This window comes from Psammomys obesus, unplaced genomic scaffold (assembly GCF_907164565.1).
Source record: "Psammomys obesus unplaced genomic scaffold, mPsaObe1.curated_primary_1811, whole genome shotgun sequence".
NCBI lineage: Eukaryota > Metazoa > Chordata > Mammalia > Rodentia > Muridae > Psammomys > Psammomys obesus.
This window is the reverse complement of record NW_026592890.1, coordinates 23252333-23274883: the sequence shown is the minus strand read 5'-3', so window position 1 is coordinate 23274883 and position 22551 is coordinate 23252333. Positions and strand designations below refer to the sequence as shown.

At 51.7% G+C, this 22551-nt stretch overlaps 1 protein-coding gene across 1 annotated transcript; it reads right to left on the bottom strand.

Annotated features, from left to right (window-relative positions):
* Positions 1-413: 413 nt before the first annotated feature.
* Nr2e1 (nuclear receptor subfamily 2 group E member 1) lies at positions 414-21458 on the bottom strand. The gene is made up of 9 exons (XM_055616031.1): positions 21400-21458; positions 16798-16943; positions 13253-13340; positions 11711-11946; positions 10386-10532; positions 7250-7346; positions 6713-6862; positions 6396-6501; positions 414-1819 (listed from the first exon to the last, which is right to left on the bottom strand). The coding sequence occupies exons 1-9, from the start codon at positions 21422-21424 to the stop codon at positions 1657-1659; spliced, it is 1158 nt and encodes a 385-aa protein (XP_055472006.1). The 5' UTR covers positions 21425-21458; the 3' UTR covers positions 414-1656.
* Between the last annotated feature and the right edge of the window lie 1093 nt (positions 21459-22551).

The window sequence follows — 22551 nt, the reverse complement described above, 5'->3', positions numbered from 1 at the left end:
GCGTGGCCTTCCTGTGGCTCCCTCCCCGATTTTAGTCACCAGTTCAGTGATTGTGAGCTGCTGGTCAGGACTGGTAAGGGCTGAAAACCAAGTGAAATGAAGACGGTTCACTGGCCTTGTTCTTCCTCACACAGCAATTTTCCTAACGGGTGCAATTATATCTAAGAGCCGTACAGAATAGGATCTTATGTTTTATTTCTTTATTCATCATTTTACAAGTGGGATTCACTGTAAAAAGGAAATTGCCTTTGTAGCTCAGTTCTTTCTGCTCTGTGCTGGACAGCTCTGAGCTTTGGGTTTTTCACACAAGCTGGGGCCGCCACCACCTTGTCTCTGATGGGAAAGAGCAAGCCAGGGAGACAGGCGAGAAACCAGGCAGCATTTACTTAAATTCAATATATTTTTATTCTTTGTAAATACAATGAGTACAACCTTTTAACTTCACAAATCAGTTAATTCACTTTGTACAAGAGAAGTTTGACTCATCCTATGCTAGTCCAAGTGCTGAATTCCCCCCCTCCATTCGTGCTAGTACCTAACAAATCAAAATATGAAAAGTACAGCAGCTATTTAAGAATGTTTGTTCCTACATTTCCATAAGTATAGATTCATACCCAAGGAGCAGCTTAGAGTGTACGGCGATGTGGGTGTTTGTGTATGCACTCGAGGCTTTAGTAGAAACCCGAGTTTTCTGAAAGGCATTCAAGAGTCCCAGGCTGTTAGCAATGGAATGTTCAGGAATCTGTTTAGCACGCATCTCCTTGAAGTTCCTTCTGGCTTGCATCCTTGCTCGTGTACCATCTGGCATGACTGGCTGACCCTATTGCCTTTGGCTTCAGCACTGTGATGGCCGGACAGCGATCAGCCTCACCCAGTCACCTGGCTCCACTGTATTTGGTTTTGCTGTTTGGACTCACCCTCCCTGGACCAAGGTTCTTTCAGCAGAGCGCTTCTGGTTTGAGATGCTATCCAACCTGAAATCTTGGAGAGAAGTTCCTTTTTGTTGTCAGTTCCTTTGACAGGGGTTGCCTGGCCTGTGGTATTAAGAAAAAAACAAAACACAAAAAACAAAAACAAACAACAGAACAGAAAAGGGGCTGGGGTGGGGGAGGAATAGGAAATTACACAGCTACATTTTCACTTACTCACTTGGTTCTGAAGGCCACTTAATGAAGATTTATGATAGAAGGAAAACTTTTGATAATACTTTTGATTTAAAACCTAAGCATTATTTTTTACGTAAATGCTCCAACCCAGCCCGAAGGCCGTGGTATATGATGATGTTGTTGATCAACTGACTTTATGTGCTACAAAGGAAGAGAACACATGACTTGTCTTTCAGCTTTGAACAGTTCAGCTGGCTCTTCCAGGTCAGAGGCAGAATGGCTGTCTCCGCCTGTGGTGGTGACCCCAGCTCACCCCATCCCAGGGCATGGCAACAGCCGCTGTGGTACCACCTGGCCTTTCCAGCTGCCCCGCTTCAAGGGAGCAGCAGGTCATAGCTGTTGTTCTGTGTCCACTGGCATTTTTTTTTTTCCTGAAGGCAACTCATTCCCAGGTTTCTCCTTCCAGAAAGGTTTGTTAGTCGAGGCTTTGTCCCGCGTGGTAGAAGTCTGTCTGACACCGCCCCATCTTGGAAAGTGGGAGCTGGGGAGCTTAGATGTCGCTGGATTTGTACATGTCTGAAAGCAGTCTTGTAATTGGCACGTTGCCGATGGTTTTTTTGAAAAACACTTCTTCTATGGTGGAGGGGCTAATTGAACGTAAAGCTGGCAAAAGCAACAGCAGCTTCCCGAAGCGGCAGGGCTGTGTGGGGTATCTGCAGCAGGAGAAACCAGGAGAGCAATGTCAGAGCCCCACACAAGCCAGGGTTCCCATCATCCCCAGGTCCTGACTTGGACCTCTTCAGTAATATATTGTCCCCGCAGTAGACTCCAGGACAGATACCTCTGTCCCTGTTTCACAGGTAGACCACTGGAGTCCTCCAGAACAGGAATAACATTGCCTAAATGACAGGTGTTCTCTGTCTGTCTGTCTGTCTATTGTGACATTAGTAAAGGGAATAAATTTTTATTTCTAGAAAAATCAGCTTTAAGACACCTGATGCTAATTTTAAACCAAATAATAAACAGAATGTTATCACTGTAGGGAATAACCATAGGATTGATGATTATGAAGCTGGCAGTGGAATTCATATTTTTAAATTCTCAGTGCTCTTGAACAGACTATTTCTTTCAAATAAAATGGCTTCTTTCTCTAAGCAATTCTCCGAATTATTATTCAGGCATTATACTTTGTCACTCTCAGGAATAATTCCACCCTTATTACACTGCAAATTAAAGACTAAGTTCTGTTGGGTGGCAATGCCACCCAACTTTCATGTCAATGAAATTGGCATATAATTAAAGATGTGAGGAATTGCTTAACAATTTCCTTACTTGATGTCCAACATACATTTGTGCTCAGATGTGCGTGTTCAAGCTCCCCCTGTCTTCAGATGCTTGTGCCTCACCTCTCATACCCCGATCCTGCTCCAGCCACTGTTAGGTATCAGTACCCTCTATGGGAAAACATTCCTCCACTGAGAAAAAGAAACCACCTAAACTGAGCTCCAGGGACACCTGTGTGACTGAGCCATGCTCCACGGCAGCCACAGGTGCCAGAAACTGAGAGACATCAAATTCCTATGCAGGACACTGTTAACTGTGCTTACGCAACCAGTAGCCCCGCTCTGCAGAGGGAGTGTAGGAGAACAGCTTCCACGCTTGTCTCTTAGCTCTAGACAAAGAAGAACTCCATAGAGCCAGACATAAAGCTAATACTTCACTCTGACTCCTGTTTGGCTCTCATATTAGTAAGTTTCATAGGGACTCATGAATAGGGCACCGGACCACACTTAATCAGGTGGAGTGGAAAGGATGACATTTATCTACACTTTAAAAAAAAAAAAAAAAGGTGGATGTGGTGGTTCATATCTGTAATCTCAGGACTCAGAGACAGGAGGATTGCCATGAGTTCAAAACTAGCCTGGACTACATAGCGATAGTGAATCCAGGCCAGCCTGGCTTATAGAATGAGACCATCAAACAAACAAATGAACAAACAAACAACAACACTGACTGAAAAAAGAAAAAAGCCCCCACCACACGAAAATTCCAACCAACCACATTAATAACTAGAACAGCAAAACACGAGTTTCACCGTTTGCTCTCTTTGCTAATCAATCTGCTAGATGTTCCTTTAGCTTCCTTTACCTTTAGCTTTGGGCCCTTCTCTCTCCAGAGGCTCTGTTTCCTTTCCCAGGATTGGACAGAGAGAGCTCTACAGAGCTGAGGTATGTCTGGGATACCCAGACAGTCTCTGTGTCTCTGTGTCTGTGGCATCCACCCAACATGAAGGTTTACCTTTCCCGGGGTGAGAAACTGCTGCAGGAAATGACACTCTCTGGAAAGGATGAATTTGGGAGGATCTAGAAACCCCAGACAACCTTGTGACTGTGCTGGGAGGGACGCAGAGCCTCGTGTATGTGCAAGGCTACAGAGTACTCTGCCCCTGAGCTGCACCCAAGCCTGAGGGTTAACTCCTGATTGTCTGCAACGGATTATCCACTCATCCATTCCACCTCTTTTATTCTCTAGCTGGGAATAGCATATTGTACATGAAGAAGAGTGCCGCCTAGAAAGAATAATGTGTGTGTGTGTGTGTGTGTGTGTGTGTGTGTGTATGTGTATGTATCTGGCTCCTCGAGATTATTTTGTAGTGGGCTTAAGGACCACTCCACAAGATGAACTCATGGCTGGTACTGTTAACCTGACTAAGAACCTGTGGCTGAGTAGGTCCTGCCTCAGGGAAGAGCCTGGTATTGTGTTGCTACATGGACACAGTATCAACCTGCTCCCTAAGTACTTATCTGTACACCCATAATTTAATGCACGCCTCATCAGGATGCTGCTTTTCCCCGTGGATGATGCGTTGACACACACAATTGGTCAAACTGTAGGGAATAAGAGACCATGGGTCACGCAGCCATAAATGGGACATCTGTATCACATCTCCTCTCCCCAGGGCTCAGGACTCATCTTCGAAGTGGGGAGATAGAATGATAGTAAGAGCCAGGGGTGGCAGCAGACAGACTGCTTTGAAACAGGGTTTTGCAGACACACAGGCCTGTTGAGCACACAAGCTCACAGTGGCTGGGGCTGCATGAACAAGACCTGCATAAGATCAAGTCAGCCAAAATTCCCCGTGATGGGGAAGGGGCAGTGAGGTCTCACCCCTGGATGGGGCGCTCTTGGCAGTTGGCCGAGGGGGGGGACAGGGCATCAGCTTACTGCAGGGAGGCAGCCCCAGGCAGGGTCCCTAGGCACTAGTGGGTGCTGCTACCATGTGCAAGCAGCACCAACTGGACTCAATGGCTTAAAAAAAAATACACCTGAAGTTGGGAGGGAGATGTGGGGTTTGAATCTGGGAGGAGCTGAGGTGGATTTGAAACTCTCGAAGAATAAAGGTATATTTGTAACTTATTTTGTAGAATATGTATCCCTGACTTTAATCCACTAGCGTGAATAATCAAAAGTTTCTTTTTTTTTTTTTTTTCAGTTCTAAATGTTTTGTGCCTATTACAGATTCAGGATCTTCAATTCTTATATGGCAATGTGACATGCCAGTTCCTAGCCAGCTCCATATGTCCTGGAGGAATTGCTTATAGGACAATACGAAAGAGAGTTCATTGATTTGAACTAAGCTAAGACAAGAGCAATAGTTATTTTGACCCATGTCTGTCTCAGCATTAAGTTATGATGCCAGCTAATACCTCTGGCTAGGAATCCTATGGAATCCCATGACAGAGCAGATGCCTTTCAGCCACAGAGAACTTTCTTATTGAGAATAGAGAGAGAGAGGCATCGTCCTTGCCATGTCTCCAAAACAGACTGTGGCCAGCTGTGGTGGAATACTCCAAGGCTACCCTACCAGCAGCTTCTGGCATACTGGGCTGTCTCTGGGGTTCCTCAGCTCATCTTCAGACCTCACTCAACACCTCTGGCTGCCCCAACCCCAGGAACTGCACCCACACTTCCCTACTGAGACCCCTCCACCAGGCAAGGCCCCTCCCACGTGTCATCTCCTTCCTTAGCCAAGCTTTCTGGACCTTCCTCACTCCTTCCCAATTCACACCTTCTCTCCTCTCCAGTGTGAACTGAAAGTGAGGCTTCTGCCCACTTCCCGCAGTGGGAAGGGTGGTCTGATAGCCTGCATCCCCCAACTGTGCATAGTGTCTACCTAGCAAAAGCCTGGCTGAGCCAATACCTAAATTCCGCGTTCTCTGCCTACTGTCCTAAATATGCTCCTGGCCTCAAGTGTCAGAGGTCAGTTGCGATACACGAGTGAGCTTCTAATGGGAGAAGCATGCCCAGACTGTGTTCTGTTCCATTTTATGATTCCAAGTTACAGGATCAAATGCTTATAATTTATATTCTGTATCGCGACGTGGATGTTAAATTTCCACCCGCGGCAATGTCCTTTCATAAATGCAGAACGGTTTTATTCACCCAGCCTCCACAGTGTCTTATGACATAAGTAAGGAGACCCTAGCACTTAAATGGCCACTGCTGAGTTGGGATTTCTTTGACCCCTTAGGTTAGGGGGAGGGCATTGATGATCTCTGCTCATATGCTTATCTCTACCGAGCCGGTCTACGGTCAATGTTAAGATGGTAGAAACAGGCTTCCATGGGCCCCTCTAGACGCTATTCCCAACTCAGCTCCATCACCCTCCCAACTCAGGAAGCTAACGAGGTTTCATTACTCTCTTAAAAGCCTGCCTCTTGGCTTCTCAAAATAGACTGAGAAGGAGGGCCGACTTTACGGGGAGTTTCTACCAATATCCTACCCACATCAGCCAGAGGGTCCTGCTTAGACAAAAGTGACTTGGCGCGTGCTGAGACCCCAGATAACTCAGCAGATACCAACCTCCAAAAGCAAGCACCAGAGTAAAGATGGCCCGTGAGGCAGGCTTGGCGCTTCTCAAACTTGGGGCTGGCCGCTGAAGACGAGCACCTGTCCGAAGATGATCTAATGTCTCAGACCTCATTGCTTTTTGACTCTCTCCGTGCCCGGGCTCATAAAATGGGCACAGCGCTTTTTGTGATTGGTCAGCCCGTCCAGCCAGCACAGCACACCCTGTCTGGCAGTGCTCTTCACTCCTGTCACCTAATTCAATTTGCCCTCCTCACCCTCCCCCGCTGGAGACAGGTGAGGACTTGGATTCTACCTAAATTAACTGGCTGGCAACAGGATAATTAGTCACGACGTTTGAACTGGCTTCTTACTGCCTGCTGGAGTGCTCACAATGGAGGCAATTTTCTTAAGTGCACATTCACAGCAAATAGCGGTCACCTGGTATGAATGTAGCTGTTGAGTGTCAGCTGAGCTTCATCCTGAAGCGCTGCAATGGCGGCGGCATTCCGGAAACTTCTCAGCTCAGAACCACTGTGTGTGGGAACTGGAAACGAAGACCAGGAAACGGTGAGAGCCAGCACAAGGAGAACTGTGGGCGCACAGGGCCCGGGATGTGGACGACCAAGGGCAGAGGTCCCCCCCCCCCCCGCCTCCCTATCCCCACAGGTCAGTCCAGAGCTAGGCTTTGAAGTAGCTGAATTAATGGGGTGGCAAGATAGGGGAGGAGGAAGAGATAGGGGTCTGTGTCTGCTTACCAGCTTTGAAAGTGACAATGCATTTCAGACAGGCGAATTCAGTGGCGTCTAATCGGAGCTGTCTGAACCGAGCCACCACCTCCTGCAAAGCCTGTATTTCAGATATGATCTTGTTCAGCTTCTGGGAGTCTGTGTTGTCACTATTCATGCCTAGAATTGAAATATGGGATAAATATTCTAATATGAAGGCATTTTTACGTTTTAATATTGATTTTTGACAAAATCCTGCATATCAATATCTATTCAATTGTCACTCTGGGATATCTGATTCCATGTAAACTGGCTATATTGTATGAAAGTTAATATAAAATCTTCTCTTGGATGATAACAAACACAGTAATTTGCATTTAAATAACAATGCAAGCAGTCATGAATACAACAAAACAACATTATTTGCATTTAAATATAGATTTATAAATGACAGGTATACTCTATTGTTCAGCAGGGATTTGTTATTCTCTACATGTTGTTCTTTTTTCAGTAATGTATTTTTATGGTAATTTCTACAACAAAGTCATTAAATTGTGCAATTCTTACCAGATACAGCCAGTAGAGTGTTCGCGTCAACCGGAATGGCCCATTGTGCTATTCCTAGAACAAACAGTTCTCTCCAAGCGTCTTCCAAAAGCGTCAGCTGTCATACAATAGATGTATAATATAATATAGTGTGTAATTTATAAATTTATAAACAATTTCCATATGTAAATTTCCTTTAAAGTGTTTTTAAATGCCCATCTTGGTAATTTTTTTTCCCCCAAATAATCTATTTTCCCCTTACTGCCCACATTTTCTTTTTGGAAGCGGTGCTTATAGACACACACACATGCATTTCAGAGTCAGCCATTCCAGGTCCCCAAAGTTCACTTCCCTCAGGAAAGGGTTAACCCCTCCTGTCCTTGCTGCTACCCATATCTGGCCACCTGGACCCCTCTCTAGAGACCTGAGCTTCTCTCTAAATGCCACCAGCAGCTGAGCAGGTGGACAGCACTGCTGTGAAACACTGGAGACTCCTAAGCTCGTAGGTCAGGGTTCCATCTTCCTGGGGAGTTGAGGGGGCTGGGAGAAGGGGAGAGGGAGAAATCACTAATTCCCAAGAGCCATGAGGGAAAATCAGGGTGTAATTATGTTAATCAGGTTTTGCTGAGTTTACCTCGTCTCCCTGCCTGATTTTTCTGAGGCTCATAAGTGGACAGCATCAAGGTGCTTGTCATTTTCATTCTAATAAAATGTGCTATTGAATATTTAAAATGAAAATCTGGCTCCTTGTCCAAATTAATATACTGAATTCCACTTCACTGTAGTTTGCTTATTGTTGAAGGGTTTCCAGCAAAAGGCTAAGTGGCAGACAGGAAGTGAATTTTATTTGGATTACAGTCTACAAATTCTTGTTTTCAGGGAAAAAAAGTCAATTTATTCATACTTGCATGTGTGTACACACCCAGACACACACACACACACACACACACACACACACACACACACACACACTCACACACGGGGGTGGGTAAGGTGGGGGATGGGGTCAAAGATTAAAGGCAACCAGTAAATCTGGTCAAAGAAAGGCCCTACAACCTTGAAAAGAATTCTCTATGTTTAAAAACCTGTCGAAAACCAGCCAGTGTTGGTTGATTTATATGAAATAATTTACTTCTGAAGCTAAGAATCATGAAGGTTTGTAACTAAATTAACAATTAAACCAAAATGCTTAATTTTTAAAAATGCTTTATTTTTGTGTTATTGCATTGTATACAGGAAATAATTTTAAAATTAGAGGTAAACAATAATTGTGGCCATATCTCGTGCCGGGAGAGCATGTGTGTTTGGCATATTGTCGTCCTCAAGTATCTGGAAGGATGTGCTTTCGGGTATGGAAAGAATTAAACCCTCTGCATTAGAACTATGGATGAAGGACACATGTGTGACTCAGTGACAGAGCATTAACTCACTGAGCACATGAAAGGCCCATGCTTGACTTCCAGTATAAAAACAAAACAAAAAGAAGGAGAAAGAAAGGAAGAAAGAAAGAAAGAAAGGAAGGAAGGAAGGAGGAAGGAAGGAAGGAAGGAAGGAAGGAAAGAAAGAAAGAAAGAAAGAAAGAAAGAAAGAAAGAAAGAAAGAAAGAAAGAAAGAAGAAATTGCTTATTAGCCTTTTGGGGGGAAATTGTCATTAATTTTCTTAACAGCCAGTTGCTGTGATTACTCTGTTTCTTTCCTCCTCCTTTAAAAATAATTTATTTTATTTTATGTGCATCGGTGTTCTGCCTACATGTACATCTCTGAGGGGGTGCTGGGTCCCCTGGAATTGGAGCTACCTGCCGGTAGTTGTGAGCTCCCATGTGGGTGTTGAGAATCGAATCCAGAACTTTTGGGAGATGAGTCAGTGTTCCTAACCACTGAACCATCTCTCCAGTACTTCTTTCTTCATCTTAATATTAAAAATATATTACAAGAACATGTCTATCTATGGAATCATTAGTTAGAAATGCAATTATGGCCAGGCAGTGGTGGCAGACACCTTTAATCCCAGCACTCAGGAAGGCAGAGGCAGGTGGATCTCCATGAGTTCAAGGCCAGTCGTTCTACAAAGCAAGTTCCAGGATAGCCAGGGCTACACAGAGAAACTGTGTCTCAAAAAATGTAATTATATTATGATTATATTTTTAGTACTTTTAATATTCCTAACAACAAAATATATGGGGTTTTCTATAATGCAAGGTTTTAGCTGTACATAATTTTTCTTACTTTTGAACATCACTTATAACTAAAGAAATACAAAATCGGTTTTTTGTTTCTAAAAGCTCTAAAAGCAGTGAAAGAATCAAGAAAGCAATTTGGGGATGTCATCCAGCAATAGCATGTTTCTCTCTCACATGAGGCCCTGATCTGATCCACACATCTGATCTGATCCCCCAAAAGGACCAACAAGAATAAACCAAACAAGATACTAATCAACAAGACATGTGCAAGGCATCTCTTGGCTCTACATGGGGAGAAATCAGTAGATCAAAACTGTACACATTATGGTTGAGAGTAAAAAGTTGAAGATACAAAATCTCACACATGAATAAACACTTTTGGTGCCTTCTATTTCTCTCAGCTTGAGTGTTTGTAAGAAAACAGCATTTAATCAAGAGTTTTCCTTGTAGCCCAGGCTGGATTCACACTCAAGGTTTTCCTGTCTCAGCCTCCTAAGTGCTAGGAGTATAGTTGTGGGTCTTCACCCCTGGCTTGTCACAAGCTAAAGAAAATTAAGATGTTTCAATTAAACTTTAAAAAGATATAATGTACTTCTACTTGTGTTTTACATAAAGCACATCAACCTACCTTGAAAGTAACAATTACTTTTTTGTTTTGTTTTTCAAGACGGTTTCTGTGTAGCCCTGGCTGTCCTGGAACTTTCTCTGTAGACCAGGCTGGCCTTGAACTCATGGAGATCCACCTGCCTCTGCCTCCCAAGTGCTGGGATTAAAGGTGTGCATCACCACTGCCTGGACATAATTACATGTCTAACTAATGATTCCATAGATATTCCAAACCTCTGTTGGTAAAGATAAATGGGTTCTCCATCATTCAGCACACATGCCTGCCTTGCTGATTTATGCTGGGGACATCCAGCTGTTAAGGGTGAGTACTGCTGCTTCCTTCCCAACCCCTCCATGCCTGTTGGTCATACCTGATCTTGCAAAGACAATGTGGAAAAGGCTGGCACACTCTTTGCCCACTTGATGCTCATAAAGAGAAGCCTGGCAGCTGATTCACACACTGACTCAGTGGCCACTTCATAGAGATACATTGGGGTCCCATTCACTTCATGGGGATACTGAGAGGAGGGAGAAAAAAAAACATCTGCAAGTTAGAAGACCACAGCTTTTGTAGGACAGCTGACATTTCAGGGTACCGGCTAAGCAGAGGTGGGGATGCTCTGCTCAAACATTCCGTTGCCTGCAAACATCTCTACCTACAGAATTTGGGGAATGATGTCTTTTGGGGGAGGCGCATTTGCTTTCCTTGGGGGCTTCTGTCTTCCTAAGGGGTGTCTGGCTATTCTGTCCCCTGCAGTAAATACTTCTTGGGCTGAGCCAAGTCCCAGGCCTGGCTGTCAATTTAGACAAGAACTGCTTGCATTTGTGTAAATAAAAATAGATACGAAAAAAGTATAAATTAATAGGCATCCCAAACACAAATATGCATATGAGTATTTTTAGAAAGGATTAGTATATTATGGAAATATTTCAATTAGACATCTTAATCATTCGCAGAGCATTCCCATTCATAACTGACAACATATTCATAACACTACTTTCCAGAGCTTATTATACACATCAAGGGTAAGAAAGCAATATTAAATATTGTGCGTGTGTATGTGCCCAGGTGTCTGGCTTCCCTGCAGTGTGAGGCTGCAGCTGGCCTCCTCTGGGGGAAAATCCTAGGTTCTTCTCCCTCAACGGGGGGCCTTGGGAGGAGTCAGCTGGCTTGAAGTGCAGTCCCTAGGTGGCAGCCTTCCCAGGTACGACCCTGGCTGCTAACCCTTCCCGGGCCGTGAGCTGTGACTCTACGGCTGGGAGTGGTTTCAAGTGGGTCAGGGCGGTAAGAAAAACGCAGCCCTTCTAACTGTGATTTCTGCAATTTTCTCCAAGATTAGAGATCCCGGGGCACCTCAGAAGGTTCTTTCCCCCAGGGTGGAGACAACTTGTGTTCCAGTCTGTCCTGGCCTTCTGGGAGCACCTTAGGCTGCGCTCTGGTGTTAGACAGCTTCACCCAATAACCCTGGCCGAGTTGGCGGCCCCTGGTCCCTTAAAGGTGCAGGTATCTGGCCTCCACCCCACGTCCCCGGGAGTGTGAGTTGGCAGCTGCCCGGAGCGCAGGAGGAGGGGGCGGTGTCTACTGTGCGTTAAAACATCAGCGTCTTCGGCTCAACCCCTCCGTCTCCCCCTGACTGCATCGCGGCTCGGACCTTGGCTTAAGAGGAGCCTCCTCGGACCCAGCGAAGCCACCGACCTTGGGCGTGGGCTGAGCAAGGCTCACGAGGGTCTGCCGCTCTGGGGTGGCGGACACGGCGGCCAACTCCAGGCCGTGCGGCTCCAGCTGCGTGACCGCCGTGAAGAAGGCGGGAGCCGGCAGCGCCGCCGAGGGGAAGTGCGCGGCCGCCCCGTTGTCTTCCTTGTGCCCGCGGAAGTACAGGGCCACCTGTTTGCGGATGGTGGACGTCCGAGGCCCCCGCTCGTGCTGCACGGCTGCAGAGACAAACAGAGAACACGGGCCTGGGATCACGGGCGCGGTGACGCTGGGCTGCGGGGGCCCATGGTCACCTCTGTCCCCACCCCAGCCCCCCCCGCCCCCGCCCCACGATAGGGCACGTTTCACCGCCACAGGTGGGAGGCAGAAATCTGCGATGGCTAATAGTGAGGAGGGTGCCCAGAGATCTCAGGGAAAGCAGGGACTCCCTGGGTCTGGGGAACAACAGGGCGCCTCGCTCCCACCACCGAGAGAGCCAGCACCAAACACAACCAGGTCCGCGGAAATCGTCTCCCTCCACTTCCTGGTCTCCCTTACAAGTGGCTTTAGCCTCCAAGGCCCCAGACAGAGAGAGAGAGAGAGAGACCCCAGCCCAAGGAACGCTAGAGGGGGGATGGGACAAGGGAGAGCCGTCTCCGAACGTGTTAGGGGAAGGCATGGGAGACGTGACAATTACCACCGACAGTTTAAACAAACAAATTAATTCAGGGCAATCTTCCGCCCGCAGAGCGTGACAATTTGTCAATACACAAGGTCAACAGGTTGGAAGCTCCCTCTTGCTTCCCGAGGGGAGAGAGAGAGAGAGAGAGAGAGAGAGAGAGAGAGAGAGAGAGAGAGAAGCTCTATGCCTCAGACCAGTTGAGGGGCGGGGAGTACAGCTTGGACCGTTCTCTAAGCCCTGAACTTTTTGAAGACCCAGGTATGGCTCGAATTTGGGCCTAAGGGGAGCGCGGTGTCGGCGGCACCCCTAGAGATGTGTCCTCCTTCCTCTCTACACCCCTTTCCCTCAGTTCTGGTTCACCGACAAAAGGCTCTTGAAGAACTTAGGGCCAACTCAATGGCCATACTGAATTTGCCAATGGGGACTTGAAATGTTGCATTTGGGGGGAGAAAAAAAAAAGATCTCTGTGCTTGGAGAGTGCTTGGAGGACTTAAGTGATCTGAGATCTTAGGGAGGCTCCTTAGACCGCAAGAAGCAGTCCCCAAGCAGGACCCCAAGCAGGAAATACGCAACTGGGCGTGGGATTTCTGCCCCAAAGCATTGCCTTAGTGAGTGTGGTTTGGGGCGCAGGTTTCCCACGTGGGCATGGGACTTCTTCCTGGAACACAGTGGGGTCAGCTGGGGACGGCTGCAGAGTCTCTGAGAGGCTGCCACTGGCAGCCCGAGGCCAATTCCCAGCATCTGGAGAGGAGAGTTCTGTTGGGGAAATGATTTACATGCATAGGAGTACCATCTATTTTCTGTACATATAATTTACTTACTACTCAATCAACATTAGAAGAATAAAGGCGTGTACTGATTACCATCTTTGTTCATGTTGACTTCCAAACACTTCTTCAGCCGGCACGCCCTGCACTGGTTTCTGTGGGTCTTGTCAACCGGGCATCCTCCCTGAAACAGATCCGCAAGCTGTCAGAGGTCCCCAGGGCCCTTAGGAGGGGACCGGAACCTGGTCCTGGGGTGTGAGACCCAGCATGGGGACCAGCCATCGACCCAGGGACGATAGCCAGAACTAGTGATATGGGAGAACCTTGAGGAATGGCAGGACCAGGTAAGTAAGGGGCTGGGATTCCAGGGTTGTGACAAGAAGACCAGCCCTTGACTTCAGGTAGTTGGACAAAGAGAAAGGTCTTTTCCTGACTTTTGAGATCTCTTCTGGCTAAGAGAAGAAGCTCAAAATGGAAGCAGTCAGGGACCTCAGGAGTGGTGCCCAAATGATGTTTTTCAGGATGGAGACAAGGGCCTGGCGGCCTGGCCCTGAGCACCACCAGAAGCGGGCCCGGCCACTTGGGCTGCCTTTGGTGGTTGCGTCTGAGTCTATTGCTTGCTGCCATCTTCTGAGCCGGCCCAGGGATCTGAGAGTTAAACCTCGATCCTTACTCTTCTCTCCTCAGTGGCCTTACCCTTTGTAGTAAAACCATCCTTACACAACCTCAAAGCAGAGACACCCCCCGAGGTCCTAAGGACTAGTCTCAGCCTAGATACCCGGAAGCAGCCATGCCTAGAATGTGAGGTGGCATCTAGGGTGTTCAGAAGGTCAAGGCCTACAGAGAGAGAGTGTGTGTGTGGGGACGGAGCTGAAGGCCTAAGGAGGAAAACTCAGGAAGTTGTGGGAGATACTGCCTGAAAAGAGGGTAACAGAGCAAGTAATTAGCAAGATAATGGGGGAGGGAAGGAAAGACAGTTGCTGCCTTACAAATATTTATCTGACAGCGATGAGCAAGCAGATGTCTAATGTAATTTTCTGTGTGGAAAAAAGAGTGTATAAAAAGCAAATCTAACCGGGCATGATGGTACACAACTCTAATTTCAGCACCTAGGGAGCAGAGGCAGGTAGATCTTGGTGAGACCAGGGCAGCCAGGACTGCAGAGTGAGTCCTTGTCTCCAAAATAGGCGTGGGGCAGGGGAGGGGCATTGACTTTTCCTTCTTTCCCTCCGTAGTGCTGGGTTTGAATGCAGAGCCTTATGTCTACCATTGAGCTGTTTCCCAGATTGTGGGTTTTGGAGACAGAGACTTCCTGCTCTATAGTCCAGGATGACCTAGAATTTACTGTGTAGCCCAGGCTGGCTTTAAATCCCTGGTTCTCCTGCTTCCCCCAAACACCACAGCCAGCTTGTTTCTTTCAGTGTTTGTTTGAGTTAGTGTCTTTAGGGAGGGGGCATGAGTATGAATACCTGCTGTTTGTACATTTTTTTTTTTTGTTTTTTGTTTTGAAGCGCTTGGGATAGAACCCAGGGCTGCAAGCATTCCTCCACAGAGTGGAACGCTTAGCCTTCTGCATGAGGATTTTATAAGCAGGAAAAGATGATTTTGCATCACAATTTTAAATATTCATAAGCACTGAAGTTGGGACGATTATACTTCCTCCCTGAAATATCCCATAAGGAAAATTACACACAACAACAACTTATTTAATCTTCCTCACCAATTAAAAAGATGGTGACTTGGGCTGGGGATGTAATTCACAACAGATACCCAGCATGGATACACACCCAACTCAACCCAAAGCAAGCTTAGTTAATTTGTTTACAGTTAAGGCAGACAGATGCTCATAATGATTTCTAAATGTCATCAGTGCTGTTAATAAGAAATTGAAACGGTGTTCGCTTAGTCTTACTTAGAACAAGAGAAAAAAATGACTTGAGTTCCTAGGAGGGTCCATCAGAGGGTCTTCGGCCAGCAGCAAAATAGTTCAATGTAAGGAGTTTCAAATGACTAATTATTAAGTGTAGTTGGGTGTCCAATCGTAATGCTATCTTCTCCTGGATTTTGATGAACGTGCAAAGGCAAAATGTCTCAAGGGGTTTCAGTCACATCAGATGTATACAGGTATCTGGAGCCCGAGAGAAGGAAGGAGAGCCTCAAGTTGACACCTTTTATTCTTTTTGCCTGGGAAGAGACACAGGCCTGGTGGGTTTGCTGTGACCCTTTTGCAAGCACTGCGGACTGATATAGGTGTCTTTGAATTGATGATCATCTTCTTAAAAGCACAATGCCCCAGATTCTGTCTGATTCCCAATTCTGCTGTGACATATGTGGCCTGGTGTGGTGACCCACGCTTGAAAGAAGATCATGAGTTTCAAGTCAGCCCAGGCTACAGCCAAGACCTTCCTACAACAGGAACAGCAGTATTCTAAGTAGACAGCTGTTCAAATCTGGCACCCTACAGGATCTCAGACCTGTGGACCGTCTGGGATACAGTCCCATGTGTGTGTATATTACGGTATTGACATAGACATTGAGAACCCACGAAAGGGGGTGAGAGGGTTGCAGAGATCAAAATAACTCATCCAAATGCATATGTCTTCTTGTATGTGCTGCCAATCAGCACTGATCAGAAGTGGATAAGATCACAGTTCACTAGTACCCCAGGGGACTATGATGTGTGTCCGATATGTTAATTAGTGGGTGTTGTTCACCCTTTGTTTGCCAGAGGGTGGCTCCTGACTAAGGCACTCTTGGGATTCTTCCTAGGGGATAAAGGTGAGGCTTCTGTATAGAAGGTGAGCAAAGTGTGGGACTGGAAGGCTGACCTCCTAGGTTGACAAGACCCGCAGATTTGGGAATGGAGTGTGGGGGCTGTTAGCTCTGGTTGGAAGCTACAGCCGGTTTCAGCTCACTCCCTGATTGCCTGTCTCTGTGTGAGACAGGTGAGCCTGGACTGTACTGGACTACAGCTGGACAGGTTCACCCTGTAAGCAGGAAAGGATAGAACCCTAACTTCCTTTGAGCCTTCTCTTCTTGCTCACCCGGCCCCTTCCTGCGTCCTGACACTTGCCTAGCCCCAGGGTATCCCTGCAACTACAGAGCCGGGAGGACTCAGCACCTAGCACTCCCGTGTTCACTTTGGAGTCTTAGCTAGAGTTAGTGGCCAGTGAGTCTGGCTGAGAAACCCCAGCCAGGCTTTTAGACTGAGCTTGGCTGCTGCTAAGAATGGGAATGTGGAGGGCAGACAGCCCAACAGGATGCTTGCTTGCCGCCTTCTGCTTGCTTCTTGTGCCTCAGATTCTAACCTTCCTTGAGTTCTCTGAGCAGGCTTTCAGATTGGCTGTGGGCCTTACTCGGTGTCAAAATGTGACCAAGGAATTAAAAAAAAAAAAAAAAAAAAGTGTAGAAAAACCGTGGGAGTTCTGACTCTCTCCTGTAAAGTCATTTGCTTTCCCTAACCTTATCTGGCCTTTCCAGAGCCAAAGGGCCACCCAAAAGTTGAGGCGGGGGAGGGAGGGAAGAGGATGAGCGGTCAGGGAATGCAGAGGAAGCTTTGGCAGGACGGGGTGGGAGGGGAGGGCGGGGAGGACAGGAGACGGGCGCAGAGGGGAGCCGGGCAGCTCAACCCTGGCGAGTACCTGGTTTCCAGACTTGCAGACGTAGGTTCTGTTCCTCCGGATGCTCCTTTTGAAGAACCCAGAGCAGCCGTCGCAAGCGTAGACCCCGTAGTGCTTCCCGGAGCTGCGGTCCCCACACACTTTGCACGGGATGTCTAAAATGCGGCCTGAAGTGGCGGGAGAGACCGGGAAGAGGGGGGAAAGGGTGAGAGGGGGCGCGGGGAGGAGCAGAGGGGTGAGGGGGAGAGAGATGCTAAGCAATCTGACCTCTGAGGGGATTAGCCTGGGCGCTGCGGTAAAAGCAAATAATGAAGAGATTTTATAGCCAAACTTTTTTTTCCTTGAGCAAGTGTCAGCTTCCTACAATGACCATTATTCATGCCCGGCTACATGTATTTGGGTCTCCTCTAATCGCCCAGACCCATTTTGGAATAAAAGATTACAGCAGGCCCGGGCAGCATTTCGGCCCGCCGCTGCCTTTCTGCTCCGCCGAAAGTTTGGCCGCCTCCCTCCTCCGTTCTTGCATTTAACAGAGGAGAAAAAAAAAGTTGTTAGTGAACGCGCAAGGAGACAAACTTGAAATGTAAAAAAGGAAAAAAAAAAAAAAGCAGAAAAACAAACACGGCTGGAACCGGGGATGGCAGCTGGAAGGAGTTTTCTCCGAGCTGGGCCCGGCGCTTGTTATTATTGGGATTATTATTGTGATGCTAATACTCAGATTATTAATGATAATAAGGGTAGTGGTAATTGCCCAACTTTCTCCTTACCTATGGAAAAAAAAATGCCTAGTGCTTCGAGTTTGGGAAATTATTTCTTTTAGGGAAAAAAAAAAAAAAACTGACGGGGAGGGAAGTAACCGGCGGGTCTGGGAGTTGGAGCAAAGTTAGTTCACCGATTTGTGGCTGTCTCCACGGGGTAGCGAGAGGCAGTCCCCTCCATCCCCAAGGCCTGTCCCATGAGCACTGTCCCTTCCCCCGGCCCCGGCGTGTCCTCTGTGTCTCCCTGCTGCTGGAAGAAGAGGGAGTTGTTTTCGTGTTTCTGAATTGCTCTGGTTTTGCCTGGATTGCTACCACGCACGGGAGAGAACTTCGCCTGGACGCTGCCGGCCCGGAGAATGCTGGGCTCCGGGAGGAGTGTTTGTTGGGTAGGGGGCGATAGGAGGAGGGACGCGTGCGTTCCCTCTGGGGTTCGAGCCCAACAAGTGCCCCAAGCAACTCACAGGCTAAGAAGAGACCCATTTCCCCAAGCGGGGAATGTTTGTAAGAAGTGCTAACATCGTCCTTTAAAAAAAAAAAAAATCGTTGATGACAATTAACACCCGACTTCCCCCGCCGCTCCGGGTCAGAGGCGTTCGGAGCCGGGCCCAGGCGGTCCCGGGGCTGGCGGGGACCCCGGGTCGGGGGGCGGGAGAGGCGGCGGCGAGGAGCCTAGCGAGCCGGCGGGGCCGCGGAGGCCCGGAGGCCGGGGAGGCCGGTTGGCACGGCCTCAGGTGGAGAGGGTGGGGGGGGCGGGGGGGGGGGGGGGGGGGGGGGGGGGGGGGGAGGACCCGGCAGGGGGAGGTCCGCGAGGACCCCGGCTCAGCCCGGGGTAATTACGAGCCCGCCGCGGCACCTGCCTATAGAGCCACCAGTGACCCGTCAAAAAGAGTAGCATGGGAATCCGGGACGGCGACAAAGGCCCCGCGGCCACCGCTCCGGCGCCCCCTCTCCCGCAGGGCCGGAGCGGAGGTGGTGCTGGGGGGGGGGGGGGGGGGAGGGGGGGGCCGGGGCGGCCCCGCCGGGGGCCCTGCCACCCCCCCCCCCCCCATCCCCATCCATCCCCCGACCTCTCCCGCTCGCGCCAGGACCGCGGTCACGGCCGCGCGGGCGCTCACCCCGGGAGCACCGGTGGGTGATGCCGAGGGAGCCGGCAGGGGAAGGCGCGGCAGGGCCCTCTCCAGCCAGGAGCCTTCCACCGGGACCCACACATTCCTGGGGGACCCGAGGGGAGCGACGAGGCCGGCGCGGAGTGGGGCGACCTTCTCCTGGCCCGTCGCTCGGGACGGCCGCCCGTCACCCACCGCTTGGGCCCTTGCCGATGGGCCTTGTCTAAGGACGGACCTCCCTGGCGCAGGGGAGCGGGGGAGCTGGCTGGCTGGGCCCGGAGCGGGGCATGGAGGGGAGGGAGGCGAACATTCCAGGGCAAAGGGAGGCTCGACGCCTCGGACCCCGCCACCCAGCCACGTTAGGGTGACTCGGGGTCACGGACAAGCAGGCTGGCTGCTGAGAGGCTCCCCTTCTTCTTTCAGCCAGCCAGCCGGGCGGGCTCAGACGGGAGTCCAGCCGGGAGTTTCCCGAGGCTGGAAAACGGTTCTTAACTCCCCTCCCCAGGGGGTCCCTCGGGGCTTTTTGTGTGTCATAATTGCCTAAAGATATATGGCAGCTTCGATTACTGTAATTACCATCAGAGGTTGTTGAAAGAAGTTAGTCTGGGTTGCAGGGGTGACTGGCCAGGGTCTCGGTACCACCCAGGCGGGGATCCGGGTGACCACGCTCTGCTCCCCAGCCGCGCCGAGCCGGCCGCGGAGGGCCGGGACCTCCCTGCCCCGCGGGGCCCAGCCCCACCCCGCTGTGGCAGACCCCCTTCCTGCCTGGGCCTCCGGACCAGAGCTTCCCCGCCGGCGGCCGCCGGGCTCTGGGACTGTGGGGGAGAGCGGCTCTGGCAGGGACTGGCCGCCTCGGCCCGGGAGCGACGGCTCACAGAACCACCGAGCCCTCCGGAATGCTGGCCCGAGGCCTCGCAGGCCAGACTCCGGCCCGGCGAGCGGGAAAAGTCAAGTTTGCCCGCGAAGTGCCTCCGCGCATCCTGAGCCCACCCCGGCTTCCGAACCCCGGGTCTGCTCGCTCCTGTCTAGTCCACGGAGCCTGGGCCAGAGCTGAGAGCTGAGCCCAGCACGCACTCCTTTCCCCGCCTTGGACACCCCACTTCTGGACGCTTCGGGCTCTAAAAAGGGTGAAACCACCTTGACTTTCCGAGACGGGTTAGGGTGCTCCGGCGTGGACGTGCCAGGAGACCCGCCCAGGCCCTTCCACCCCGTTTTTGTTTTTTTTTTTTTTTTTAATTTTTGCAACGAGAATGGCCTCCTCCGTCTGCTTCTCTTGAGAAAGACGCTCAACCAGAATAATAATGATAATTTTTTTTTTTTTTTTTTTTTTTTTTTTTTTTTTCTTGAGCCTGCACTCCTTCTCGGAGGTCCGAACAGCTAGGGCAAGGATTAGGCCGAGGCTGACGGGAACCGCGGTCCTGACAGCAGCTGGCTGTGCACGGAGGCGGTGGTGACGGTTTCTCCTCGGGTCCCTAACTCTGAACGTCCCCCCTCTCCCGGTTTTGTTGGCTTTCCCTTCACTCTGATTTTTAAACTCAGTACCCACATCCAAACAAACGCACAAAATGCAAAACACAACCTACTTCTTACGGGGGAGGGAGGTGGAGGCGGGAATCGCATCCATCCTGAGTGAGACTTCATTATCAGTCCTCAGAAGTACCCAGGACTCCAGCAACTTTCAAAGACCCGGGACAATGTGGGCGCGTGAAGGGGGAGGGGGCGGGAAGGAGCTCAGAGAGCGCCAAAAAAAAAAAAATGCTATAGGGGAAGACAAGGCCAGCGGCTGGGGGGCTCCGGGGCTCGGGCCCCACGCGCGGCCCCGAGAGCTCAGAGCCTCCGGCCTCGGGAAGGCGGGGACGGGAGAGCCCCGGGGAGAGCGGAGCGCGGCGGGCGCCTTCCTCGCCGGCTCAGGGCCTGCGCCTTCTGGGGTTCGGCAGAGCCTGGGCTCGCGGCTGCCCTGGCCCGTCCAAGCGGCCCCGCACTCCGGCCTCGGGGAGCTAGCAGGGGTCAGCGGCCTGCAGGGAGCTCGGCCTCAGAAGTTGGGAGAAGCGGCCGGGGCGAGCAGGCCGCGGAGTCCTGGCCGGGCTGGGGCCCGGCTCCCCAAAGTCCTCGGCTTAGGGATTTGGTCCCCTCCTGGCTGGAGCGGCTCGCCATACTTCACATTCCCCAGTTGTGACCGACGCGGATTTAGGATTAAGGGAAATGTGACTTTTGAGTGGTCTCCGCTCCCCGGTTCGGCAGGATTACTGGCGAGGGCTGGAAACGGGGCGCAGAGCATTCCAGTCGCAATCCGCTTTGCCCGGCCGCCCGCGCGCGCCGGGGGCTGCCAGTGCCGGGCGGCCGCGATGCTGGGCCGCCGCCCCGGACCCTCGGCCGGGCTCCCGGCCCCGCCGCCGCCCTCCCACCCCGGCACCCGGAGGCCCAAAGGAAACGGCCCGCTGCACCGGGATGGGGGGGGGCGCGGAGGGTGGGCACCGCGACCTCCCCAGCCCTCCGGGGGGGACGCCGGGAGAAGCCGGCCTCCAGCAGCAACGAATTCGCTCTCCCCGTTTCACCAAAGGCTCCCACGCCGCAGCCCGGGCAGAGCCAGGCCCACGGACGCGCACCCCCCCACCCCCCCGGCGGAGTCCCCCTCCGGGCTCCGGTTCCCAGACCTCCCCCCCAAGGGAGGACCCCCCCGACCCCCTCCAGCCCGCCCTCCCCCACGGGCCACACGCCGGGGACCCCACCCCCCGCGGCCGACCCCGAGAGGTACCCACTTGTTGATCCGGCCGGCTTGCTCATGCTGGCGGCCCCGGGGCGCAGCGCCTGGTGAGCACCGCCGGCCTCCCGGGCCGCCGCGCCCACGTCTCCGCCGCCGCCGGGGCCGGGCGCCGCGGCTCTCCAGCCGCCCTCCAGCCTGCGGGGGTGGGGGTGGAAGGGAGCCCGGGCCGGACGGGTGGCCGCGGGGCCCGCGCGCTGGCCCTGCCCGCCGGGCGCTCAGAAGCCGTGGCGCGGAGGAGGCGTGAGCATCCTCAAAGTTTCTTCCCGGCTCGGGCAAAAACGGCAGCCGCTGGGGACGTGAGGGAGACGCGGGACTCGGCCTCGAATGGACAGACAGACGGACGGACGGACGGACGGGAGAGGGAGCACCGGACCCGGGGGAGATGTCGCGGGGAGGTGATGGAGACGCAGGGACGCGGAGGCGAGCTTCCTTACGGGGCAGCCGGGGCGGGATGCCCGTCCGCGCCCATGCCCGCTCCTCGGTGTCCGGCCTCGCCCTGCTCGCCGAGCGGCCGGGGCTGTGCCCGCCGCCGCCGATCTGCCCCGCGGGGAGGCGGAAAGCCACAGCTCGGAGGCGGGGATGCCGCGGGCGCCCGCGCGGGCGGCTAGAGCTCCGGCACGGCTCCCCCGGGGACGGGCGTCCGGGTCCGAGCGTCCGGGGAGGCCGGGGGGGCCCAGAAGTTCATTCCCCCCGTGACTCTGTGCCGGGGGCTGCGGGCCGGGCCTCTGGTAATATCCCCGGCGGAGCTCTGACAGGCAGCCGCGGGGAGGGGAGGAGGGCGTCCCCTGCCCACTTAGCTTTTCCCCCAACTCCTGGCGGGGTCTGACGTCAGCCATGTGCGGGGAGGAGGTGGGGAAGGGGGAGGGGGTTAAATGCTAATGATATTAATGAACCTCCCAGCGGCTTCCCGGGAAAATGCAGGCGCTCCGGGAGCTGGCGAGTCGGAGCGGTGGAGGCGGGAGGGCGGCTCGGTGCGTGCGGGATGGAGAGGACCGAACCGCTCTTGGGATAATAATTTTAAAAAAAAATCAATTTTTTAAAATATTTCACGGCAAGGGAGGCGGGGGGGGGGTGACGGGGCTCCCTCAAGGCGCTCTCTCCCTTCTCTCCAGCGTGCCCGGCAGCCGGATCGCTGGAAGAAATCGGT